Source organism: Diorhabda sublineata, chromosome 5 (assembly GCF_026230105.1).
Source record: "Diorhabda sublineata isolate icDioSubl1.1 chromosome 5, icDioSubl1.1, whole genome shotgun sequence".
Classification (NCBI taxonomy): domain Eukaryota; kingdom Metazoa; phylum Arthropoda; class Insecta; order Coleoptera; family Chrysomelidae; genus Diorhabda; species Diorhabda sublineata.
The window spans coordinates 29,461,595-29,474,048 of NC_079478.1; the positions used below are offsets into that span (position 1 = coordinate 29,461,595).

Sequence of the window (12,454 nt, forward strand, 5' to 3'; positions counted from 1 at the left end):
AGATTAGTAATTATTTTTCATCTGGTAGAGTAATGTCATATGAGATACATGATATTCAATTAAAAATTGCAAGGGACTTATTTGTTAATGTCAGTTTGCTGTTAATCTTTTTAAAACCTTTCATCAAATTATTGCATCGTATTCAAAGTTTCAATATGGTAGAATTTATATTTATTGAATATGTCGACAGGCATTTGATGTATGATTTAGCTTCTGGCATCTCGTCAGAGGCCAAAAGGTTGTATTCTGAACGCTTTCCGGGCAGAATTATACCTGATCACAAACAGGTTTGTCTACATAAATTTTAGTAAACTAGTTTTCCTATTTTTTTTATAAAACGATATTTTAGGAAGTGCCCTACCAAAAAGGGCACAGTGCTTTAGATACGGTTTTATGCTAGTGTACACAAAATTATACTACAATTTAAAGTATCAACGACAACTATTCATAGGATTTTCCAAGAGGAACTTCTGCAGTTTCCTTGGCATGTACAACGATCTAAAAATCTACTTACCTTCTAAACTAAATCGATGAAAATATTAATTTTCGCTATCAGGATGAGCCGCCCCCAGCCCTAGAAATATTTATTCCGCCAAACACTCTAAATAGACATACGTAATCAAATCATCCATTGAAAATTTATGATGTTCGAATGTATAATATAGAAAATATATTCAAATATAAGGTCTGATTTCGCAACTTCAAATGCCTATAGCTCAGAAATGGGAGGTCGTATGAGAAAATGTTTCTGATGTCACAGCATTATTTCCACGTCATCTACTCACTTCCGATTGTTTCGCATCAAGTTCCGGAGCACTTTGTATATCTTTTAAGAGGCACTTTTTTGATTTATTAGTTTTTTTTTGTCGACTGTATACACACGGGTGTAGAGTAATTTGGAAAGTTTTTGAGTAGGTCGCATGGGTTTCCTAGCTAATTAAAATTGCAAAAATTGTCACCGAAAAGAGGTCGAGTTGTATTATAAAAATTATTATGTAATTTTCTGTACAAAGTTTTGAGTTATTGCTGTTGGGAAGTTAATAATCGCCGTTATGAAATAATTATCTCGGTTTTTGAAACATTTCGCTAAACTAAACAAACTTTATAACTTTCGTAGACATTTTAAGCTATGGCGCAGTCGGTAGAATAAGCGTCCAGAATTTGTCGATCTAATCAACTATGGTTCTTTCGTATCGTGCTCAAATTAATGTATTAACTATGAATTATTCATAGTTCCATCGTACATCCGCTTGTTGTTCTAATATTTAATCATGAATATACTATCATACATTGTATTAATGATTTGGAGATAAGAGGACACTAAATGTTTATTGAAAATTAATCAGTTTGCTGATTTCAGAAAATTTTGATAATTTTGTAACTTTTAGTATTATTGGAGAAATGTCCTCAACACACTAATCATTTTCATATACTTTTCCATGATCCATCATATTCATTCTCATCAGACCTTTTTTATGTAGAAAAATTATCCACTATGTCACTATCGACAATAATAAGATTTTATTTTATGAAAAATATTCTACATAATCTGATTTGTGAGTGATGTTTCTTCTGAATATCGACTTGAATAAGTAATGTAGTTAATATTCAAGTCCTTCGATTAATCACACCTGCCTCATATCTGACTTACGATAAGACAGAATAATGATGCATATGATAATGACCGTTGAAGGAAATACTGGACATCGAAAAAAGGAGGTGAAAGGCCTTGTTTCCTATTATTCTGTCGGGTTCAGTTTTATCTATCAACTGATAAAGAATATCTTCATTGTGATGTTATAGTAAAAGTGAAGTAAAACAAATAAAAGTACATAAAACTGTGTATAACTTAAAAAATAAAAATTAAGAATATATATATAAGGAATCCCAAAAGCCAGAGTTTTTTATTTATAACTATATTTTCCTTGAATCCAAATTTCCCAACATTTAGTTTCCAATAGTAAAAAATTCACAATGTAGAGGTGGTTGAGGTATCAATGAATTGGAAAAAATATACATGGTGTTCTGGGACTGGATGCAAAAATTTAGAAGTGAAATTCACTATCTTTATTCTGTACAGATTGTCCTGTAAAAGTTACGAATTGTGAACCATTGGATACGAGTCGTCCCTAGCCCGTAGAACTATTCCGTCTAACACACTATATAAACATACGTAATCATCCATTAAAAATTGATAATGTTTGAATGTATAATTTAGAATATTTACTTAAATATAAGTTCTGATTTCGCAGCTTCGAAGGCCTATATCTCATAAACGAGGAGTCGTAAAAGAAATTTGTCACGCCATTATTCTCACGTCATAAACTCACTCCCGAATTTTATTGCATCAAGTCCCGGCACAACCGTATATCAGAAATACATATACATATTTGAATATACTTTCAAAACTAAATTTAAAATACTCACAAATTTGAATTGTTGGGATAATTAGACACTTTCACTAGTTTTAATGAGTTTCTAGGGATTCCAAATATGATCAAAAGATTATGGATCACTGATTTTACATTCGAAAAATTTCAGTGCATTGGTTATAGTCTAGGTGCACTCAGAAGTTTGGGCACGCTTGACTTTTTTTTCTAAGACAAAATAAACTGCGAAAGTTCTTTCATCGACCACACATTTCCGCGGAGTTCAACTTTCGATTTCATTTATGATCGCAAGGTTCTGGTTTGAGGTTAGGAACTTTTTCTTCGACATGTCGTTTACAAAACACATTTTAGCTGCATATAAACGAAAAAAAAAACGCATTATGATGGGGCAGGGAGGAACAGTCCGGCCAGCCATGATTCCTTACAAAGAGGTAACGAAATTCTTTACAACAGGCTTTTGGTCCCCAGAGGGATGGAAGTTCATTCCTTACATAGAGGATTTCTTTATATATATGTTATTTATAACCATGTTCCACTCATATATGACATAATCTTAAGCATAATTGAGTAAGAAGATCTTGAAAAAAATTTTATTGCTTCTGGCATAAGACTCGAAAGTATAATAGTTGGATACTATATAAATGTGCTAATGAATAATAGAAACGATCTGTTGATTTTTTGGGAGTTTTATGTGCAAATATTGAGATAGAATCTGAGATAAAACTTATATTTTAATACAAATTATGACAAAAATTCTTGAGGGGTACTTAAGAATGTACGTATCATTAGATCATGATTGTGTTTACGGATAAGATTTACTGATTCGAAAATCAACCAAACAGGAAGAATTAATTTTTTTATTTCTCAAAATAGAATTAGTGTTCATCTGTTTAAACCAAATATATTCATATATTTGCCGATATAACGAATTGCTCTTTCTCGTGATTTTATTTTCACTATTCCATTGTTTTGTATATTCGAATAGACAGGTAAACGATGAGGTTTCACTTAACAATTCACTTGTAATGGTTATTTTATTTCCTATTATTATAAAATTGTTGACTTGTAGGTGAAAAAATAAATAAACATTTACAATTAAATTGTATGAATGTATTTAAAATAAGATCATATTTTTATTATGGCATTCAAACAGTATTCGTATATTATTTTGGAATATTTCCCATACACAAATGCTTAATATTATTTACATGATTTTATTGTGTTCGATTTTTTCAATATAAACTGCTCTCAAGAACCTCTTAGTTGCTTTTCATTGGACATTGCACGAGAAGACATCAATAAAAATGAAGTGACAATCTACCTCAGTTGGTTTCAATGGATGTCAATCGATAATATCTGTCAAAGCTAGACCCCAGCTCACCTAAATATATAACGATGAGATTTGATCTGAATTGACGTCAATAGACATCATAAGACTAATATATCAATCAATATAAAGTGACAATAGACCTCAATCGGCTTCAATAGATGTTAATCGACAATATCTGACAAAAGTAGATACCAATTCACATGAATATATAAGAAGTCGACGTCAACAGACATCAGAAACTAACTTCTGATCAGGCATAGAAAAGTTTTCAGATCAATGTCAATGGGGAGGTTTTTATGTGTGGCCTAGCATAAAACTGGCCTTTCACAAATATTGAGCCAGATTTTTAAGATAAATAACACTTGGTGGTTGCAACGGAAGGCACTTGCCAGGTTTCACTTCAATGTTAACTGTTCACCATTCATTGAACAACTGAAATTAAATTTTATCCTCTTGTTCCAGGGGATGAGTAGCAGGTAGAGTAACTAGAACACAAAAAGTCAGTCGAAATTCTCATTTCCTAATAACAACGAGAATACCTGCCTGCCGTCCAACGGACGGCGTTGAGCTCGGCAAAAGGTTAACAATTGACGTACTCCAATAGAAAGATTATTTTTATATATTTCAATTAAACTACTTCACTCAATATTACTTATTTTCCCCTATCATCTCCACTGTCATATTTCTTCCAGCTTTCATTAGGCTAGTACCTAGAATTCCAATGTATTTGCAGGAGTTCAACGCAGAAGTTGTGAATAAAACTTGAATAATAAAAATTCCAAAGTAAGTGAACCTATTGTACTATTTCTAAATGTCATTGAATTGAATGTGATGCTCCAAAAGATTAAAAGTTTTAATCTAAAGGGTGGTTTGAAAGTATGGTGGAGTGAAAAAATATTTATCTCTTCTTTACAATAGATGAATTTTTCGTGGAATCGAGCTCCAAGAGCAGATTTTAAAAGCCATTTGGTTGAGTGAGTTTCCGTAACAAAGTTTGTAGGGAAAAGTTCAAGAACATATATTTCAAGAAACTAACAGGAAAAACTTAATTTACGGAGTGATGACCGAAAAGATCGAACTATTGTTATTAGTTTCGATTTGTCCCACTTTATAAAATTTTATAAAATGAATAGTTACTTTGTAGCAAGCGAGCGGAGGGGAAAATGTAGTTTTAATCAGATTTTTAGCAGCTTAAAACTTGGATTTAAACAGGACAAACATTTCAATAATGTGTACATAATAATCTATATTCTAATCTCTCCAAAAACTCAACTCAACCCTAATCTTGACAATTATGCTTTTTGAACTCTGAAAATGTAGAATACAAATAACACGTAAAGTTAACTGAGGTTTATATGTCATTAACGAATTAAGGCTGGACTAAAGTTGTGTCGAATATGAATGTTTCGAAGATATTAACATTAAGAGTATCAAAAACGATACTTTTTCATTGAGTAATTGATCTGTTCCACTCTATAATGGAATATAATAATTCGAAAACAACATGAAGAGGAAACAAAATGAACTTATGAATACAGGGCACGCGATGGTGAAAATTAGGGTTTTTTTATGTATGTAATCGTCCACAATATCGAGTTATAATAATTCAAACATATAACGAGGAAAATGGGGCCAAAGTAATAAAAGCCAATTACGTGTGTAATGTCTACAACAAAACTTGTGGCCCAAAATGGTTGAAATTAGCTCAGTAATATTGTTATATGTTAAAGCGAACAAAGTTATTTTGAGTTTAGCGTGGAGTAATACGGCGTAGTTTATTGTGATGTTATAAGAATATTTTATGTTTCTCAAAAACCTTTCATACATTAATAATATAATTGTTCGATCATTCAATTTTACTATATACGGGTATCAGTATGAAGTATATGGAACTTTTACTTTAATTTTTGTTAACTGAAATTATTTATACTGATAAATTTGAGTGATTGCTCCAGAATTAAATATAGGCTAGTCGTTACTAGCTACTAATCATTTTAAAAAAGTTCTGTTAAGAAGTGATTCGTCAAATAAGATTTTTTTGAGACAGGTTACAGAATATACTTCAAAGAAGTTTGTTTGAACTATTTTGTTATCATTCAAAACAAAAAGTTATTAACAACCACCACTCGATCATATCTTAGTTTACCACTGATGCTACACTCTAGCTTATGTGCAATAGTATATGGAAACTTTGATGAAATTTTATTTGCTCCCTATTCTTCGATATAAAACAAAAGTTTTCTGAAAGAATGCATTGCCTCAATTTGATTCTAAATAACTTCGAATCTAGTTACCATAGAAAATAAAGATTTTATAAAGTTTGAATCTTCATATGTCATTTTAATTTTTGTCAAATTTCAATTTAGTTATCCGAACAAGTATATACAGTTTAGTTGGACAGTTGTCAAGAACTGACATTGTAAATCTAGTAGAGAGCAGAATATTGCACTTTCGACCAATTATAAAACAAAAAGTGACTGCTGTGAACAAGGAAAACCAAGCTTTGTATAAGTCCCAGTCAAATAGATTGGTAGAATGAGCAAAAGACAAACTAAGAGCATCTACTCGAAGGCTGTCTCACCGATTTCGGGTTTTCCACATGATCATCAATCGAGATCTTAAGATAAAGAGTAAATGTCCAGCATTTACTAAAGAGAAGTTGCGTAAAATTCCGATATGCTCCCGTGCATTAATAAGACATCACTTCATAGAGCATAGAGTTGTGATAACGGATGACGAAAAATTTTTCACTTTCTCACCGTTTGAAATTGAAGGCAATGATGGATTTCATACACATGGAATATTGTCTCAATGACGTGAGATATATATCCGAAAAGATAACTGGTCTCGTGTGCCATATTACAAGCAGGCATTTAACGTCCTTATATCGGGTGTGTGAGGGGTCAGACTTTGGACGCACATATTTATACAGGAAGATGTCTTCAAAAATTCTTTGATTTCATTAATACACATCATCCCAATGACTAAACAATATTTTGGTCGGATCTATCTTCTTGTCACTATGCCAGGAATATCAGACATTGGTTAAAAAGTGTATGATGACCATTAGGAAGCCAGAAATGAGCAAGAGCTTTGATGTAAAATGATCAATCCAGTACATGCGACGCGTTAATTATAAATTACGCGTAATTGATGAAAATGACCTTTCTAGTATAATTTAAATTGTGTTTATTGTTACCTATATATAGGGACAAAATATTTGAATAAATAAATTTTTAACTTTATTTCCGGAAACTTTTGGTACGTATCGTTATATCGTTTGTAATCCTCATATTTTTAAACTTCTGAATATGATTAGAAGATATGTACTCTATTGATATTTAGTTTATATTTTTTATATATTTATATTATATCTTCAAATCGTTCCCAATAGGGACTAATTTCCATATATTATATATTTTTTCTATTTTGATTAAGGGGCTTATATTCTCTCCACAACCAGTACATGAATATTTATCAGTTTTAGACTATGCAGTTACATGGACTAACCGAATAAGTGGCACATCAAAGAGGACTAAGGGCAAAACGACCATGCGTGTCTATGCAAAGAGTTTTCAATGTTTTTTTCTATTTTTAGATTCTTTTACAATGAATGATAACAATTGTGAATTTAAAAGAACAAGAAGTTATTTATATTCATATCAAGAGACTGACATTGATTATTAGGTCCAGAAAAAAGAATTAGAAAGTGGTGTTTCTGGTATCAATTTTTTAAAAAGGCGAATTGAAAATCCCTACAAATTGACGTTGGTCCACGTACATTTTTTTTGTTAATGAGAATAGTGGTGGTACCAGACCATATAACTATATAACTGTACAATTTTAGATAGGGATGAGCAGCTTTTTCTGTAGCTTATATTCTTTTCATAAACATAAAAATTAAATTCAATTGAGAACTAAATTTATTTCGCACATCATTTATAATAAATTAGTATGAAATGAAAAAATTCTGAAGATCATGATTAATTATTTAAGAATCCAAAGTAAAAAAGAAAACACATTCTAATTAATAAAACCTCTGGTACTGTATATACTTTGATAACTGTTTAATGTCCGGCTCGAGTTGCATGGTGCTCAAACGTAAGCTTTCTGTACGCGAGTCAGTTGTTTAAATTCTTTATTTCGATTTCAGAAACTTTGTTTTCCAGTAGAGCGGTTCAAAACGATAAGTAGAACCAAAAAAGAAGTGAATGTACTTTGCATTAACCAAATCCGCAAATTGTTCAGTCGGCACATTTCTATAAAATTCCGGGAAAGGAATTTGAATTGTAAAATATCGGGTTAAAGTTGCTTCAATCCTCTTGTTCTCAATCCATATATACATGTCAATCTTCATTAGGAATAATTACAGTATTATAAAATTCTGATTTGAAAAAAGGTATCAAGGGCCGGAATAGATACTCACATAGATCGAAGCTGACTCGCGGGCCGTCGGTTGCCCTCCGTTACTCTAAGAGTACGGTTAATCTTCTTCTGACGACATTGTAATAGTAATTGAGTCATATGGTTTAAGTAAGTTATGTGTAACGAGCAAGGCAAATTGGTACAGAAAAATATAAAAAAGAAAGATTAGCATAAACATAAAAAATGTTATAAATCAGGCTATTATGATGAGAAATTTTCTAAAAGGAAACTGGTATGATAATGTATCACACGATCTAGTTGTGGGAAGTATTAGCTGATAGTTTGAAACTTCAAAATATGATTGAACAATAGGAAGTATGGAATTAAAACAAGGTAATAATTATATCCGGCTTGTACTTTGATTTAGATGAGGTACATCAAATAATTGATATATTGATTGTAATCTTGCGGAATTATGGTGAATTTGTATAAAAATTCATGATTCTGAATGCTCACATCAAATCTTCTATTGTGAGAAAACATCTCAATAAAATGGTGGTATCGAAATTACTACATTCGAGTAAAGTGATGAAAATAAAATAACACAAAACATACAAAGAAAACGATGTAAGGAAATAGTGAAGTGTCTTATTTTTAAAATGTTCCAGATGTAACCCGATATAATCTTACGATTATTAGAAGTGATGTTACGAGTGAATGTAATAGCGAATCGATGTTCCCTATACAAGACATTACCAACATTCTTTCAAGTCTTACAGCGGTGTATATATAAGCAGTAAAAATTTGAATAAAATTAATGGAATAGAAGCAACCATATAAAGTAGATTTGCTACCTTAACTATGCTATATTGGGTTGATAGTAACAAGTGAATTTTGTTTGATTTGAATATGTTAGTGAAGTTGAATTGAATAAAGAATACTTTGAATCATATTATCCAAAGTCTTAGAAATGGTTATATAGAATAAGTAGTGAGAATTGAAAACAGTCTATGGTCTTTCGAAATATTGGAATACAAGTTGTATCCAAGAACTTAATCTGATTGATATATTGAATTCATATCTATTTAAAATAGACAATATAAAGTAAACCCTCCTCTTCACATTATTTCAGTGTTACCTCATAGTCGCTATTTGAGTTGCATCATTTTTCTACTGAATGAATTGTACTTGACTCACCGTTTCACGTGTATTTTTCATTTGAGTACTTCCTTTCCACCACGTTATTGTAGGTTCCGGTCTTGATCCTACAACTTCGCAACTCAATTCGTATGTTTGTTCAGCTGACAAAGGTTTGTTATCACCAAGAAGTCTCACCCATAGTGGTCTCACTGAAACAGGATATGAATGAAAATAAGTAACGAAATTTGATAGAATCATATCATTCGAAGAAACATCTTTTCAATAATTCTTGTATAATATCAATTTATATTTCATGAAAAATGTATACAACATACGGAGATGTATATAACGGGATCAAAATCAGGAATCTATAACATGATAAAACACATAAATACCAGAATTTCCTTCAAAAAGAAAACGATTTTGATTTAATTGAAAAAAGGAAATTAAAAATTATATCAGAATTTGAGAACTGTACATTTGTCTTATTACATGAAGTTATAACCTCACACCGCTACACTTATTGATAGCATATCGATAAGCCATTGCAAATAGAGATAAATACTGATCCCAATCTCTCTGGTGGCTGGAAACTACTTTGGAGAGATATCTGCCAATGGTCCTGTTTATTCTCTCAACCATTCCATATGAATGAGGATGTTATGCAGTTGTCCTAGACTTCTTCATCCCCAGCAGGTCACAGATTTCTCGAAGTTTCCTCCTTGATCGCTGTGAACCTTCAAGGGCACACCATATACGCTGACTAATACTTCATCAATACATCCCGATAGTTGTGACTTGATTTAGAACCGCGCAAATTTCTACCCACATTTTAGAATAGTCTATTAGGACTAGGATGTATTTATTACCACTTTCTTTCGTCGGAAATGGTCCAGCGATATCTAAGGCAATCCTTTGAAAAGGTTTCCAGCATCATACTCTTAAATGGGCGCCTTTCTTTTACGATGTGGTTCATTAATCGCAGCACAAGTCGTCCATTTCTTACACCGGCTTTATTCATTTCCATATGACCTCTGCTATTTTCGACTTCAGAATGACTAGATATCTTCTCTCATTTTATTGTCGATACATATATGTAGATGAAACCTGGATTAATTAACGACTCTCCTGAACTAAAAAACAGATGATTTCAAAGGCCGAATCTGTTCCATAAAGCAAAGACAGTTTCATCGGCTGGAAGAGTAATAGCAACGGTTTTTTGGAATAATCATGGGATTGTGTTCATGGATAAAAATAATTATAACAGTAAAGTATTTCGCAACATTACTTTGAAGAAAAAGAAAGTGTTTTACCATCAGGATAACGCACCTTATCACACTTCAATGATCACTCTAGCTGAATTCACAAATCGCTCTCACCACCACCCATTGTGTTCACCAGATCCCTGCGTCTTTTTAATGCTTCCTAATTCAGAAAAGCTAACAGAATTGATACAAAAGTGTATGAATTTGAAAGAAGATAATGTTGCGAAATCAAAATAATTATGGAAAAAAATTCTTGTTTCTGTGTTTGGTCGAAAACTTTTTAGACAACCCTCGTATAATCAAAACGTCTTCCATTATGCAGTGATATTTTGGTAATAAGAAGGAGGCATGGAAAAGAAACGATTATTTGTTAGTGTTATAATATCAAATATAACAGTTTACTTTAACCAAAAAATATTTTTAGAAATAATATTTGTATGATGAAGTAAATTTACGTTTTGTGCTCTTTTACGTTGAACACTCATATTTTCTGAAAAAATACTGTAGTAAAGGTTTGTATTCTGAGTCTCGAAATAGATGTAAAATATAAATTTATCCATTACCACATTGTTGTTGAATATATTTGTGAACATAATTGGCAGTAAATTGATTGAAATACATCTCTACGAGACTAGGAAAAATTAAATTTACAGAAACAATATTCATAATATGATTAAAAACACATATAAGAGCAATGCCAAACTTCGTTAGTATGTTTTTGTGAAGATATTTCGTATAAATTGTAACTTGAAACCCAGGTGTCAAGATAAGTTCCATGTTTCGGTTGTAACACTTAGTAGCAACCAAATATAACGTATATCTCCATGCCAAATACTTGATCATTCATGTAAGGGTCAATTGTCTACATGTTAATAAGAAGGTATCAATTTCTATCCAAATATGACTAGTAGCTGTGGAGTGTTCAAGAACGTATATATAATTTCAGATTATATCAAATATCATTTTAAGATATATTCTAATAAGTTTTCTCGGATGAATCTACACGTGTCAGATAAAGAGATTGACAAGAAAAACAAACAGACGGGAGTGATGCAATGCGACAGTTTCGATGAAAAGATACCCTAAAGCAGAGAACGATCATACATAACACCGCTGTCGAAATGTGTAATAACGAAGTATCTATTTCAAAGGAATTCAATATATAGAAGATCGAATGACATAGACCACAGAAATGTCGACACTTCTAACAATTATTATTGAAAAATTCCGAAAGAGAAATATTCGGGTCACACCGATTTCCATTTGATTTATCGACACAAAAAAAATTGAATTTAAAACGAAAGATAACGGAAGCAAGTAATTTAGATTTTCAAATTTCTAAAATTCCTTGATATATACTGGAAATAGTTCTTGTAACCTTTCTTTGAGAAAGTGTTTGGTCTGAATGCAGACAATACCAATGGGAATTTTAGTATTTACCATTGTCTCTATAGAAATATTGAGCAACGAGTTCCTAATTTGGTGGAGGGAAATTATCACGCACATACAGTCGAGCATGCAATGTATTTTTAAAAAATTTTCAAAATCCACAGCCATTCCTCTGTTTCTGCAGTTGCTGCTATTGAAGGTGACAGGTATGAGCCGAATCGGCATGTCGGTACTAGGTGGTTTTCATTTTTTCATCTTACACATATTCAAAATTTCATAAAGCAGTAGAACAACTTGAAGGAAACGATATCACTGATATAATATGTCGAAATAAGAGCGAGAACAGCGAAAAAAGTATATATTTCTTTGGTTATTAAACGAAAAAAATGTTGCAGATTCTACAACTAATTTTCCTCGCAGAAATTTATGATAGTCAGAAGATTATCCTGTCTATTGTTAAATGTTTACGGTATATTAATAAATAGTTTACTTTAAGCGAAAACAATTGGTTATTTCAGATTTAAAATTTTAATTTTAATAAAGAGGTTAGTGAACGTGGGACAATATTTCGAGAA

The 12,454-nt window shown here is 31.5% G+C and overlaps 1 protein-coding gene across 1 annotated transcript in view; it reads right to left on the bottom strand.

Annotated features, from left to right (window-relative positions):
* Positions 1–10,614, bottom strand: part of LOC130444709 (protein turtle homolog A-like) — a 175,754-nt gene extending 165,140 nt beyond the window's left edge. Inside the window, exons 1-2 of the mRNA XM_056779984.1 lie at positions 10,605–10,614; positions 9,283–9,434 (exon numbers count right to left, since the gene is read on the bottom strand). Coding sequence (XP_056635962.1) covers positions 9,283–9,434; positions 10,605–10,614 — 162 coding nt within the window. The remainder of the gene's footprint in view (positions 1–9,282; positions 9,435–10,604) is intronic.
* Positions 10,615–12,454: the final 1,840 nt, after the last annotated feature.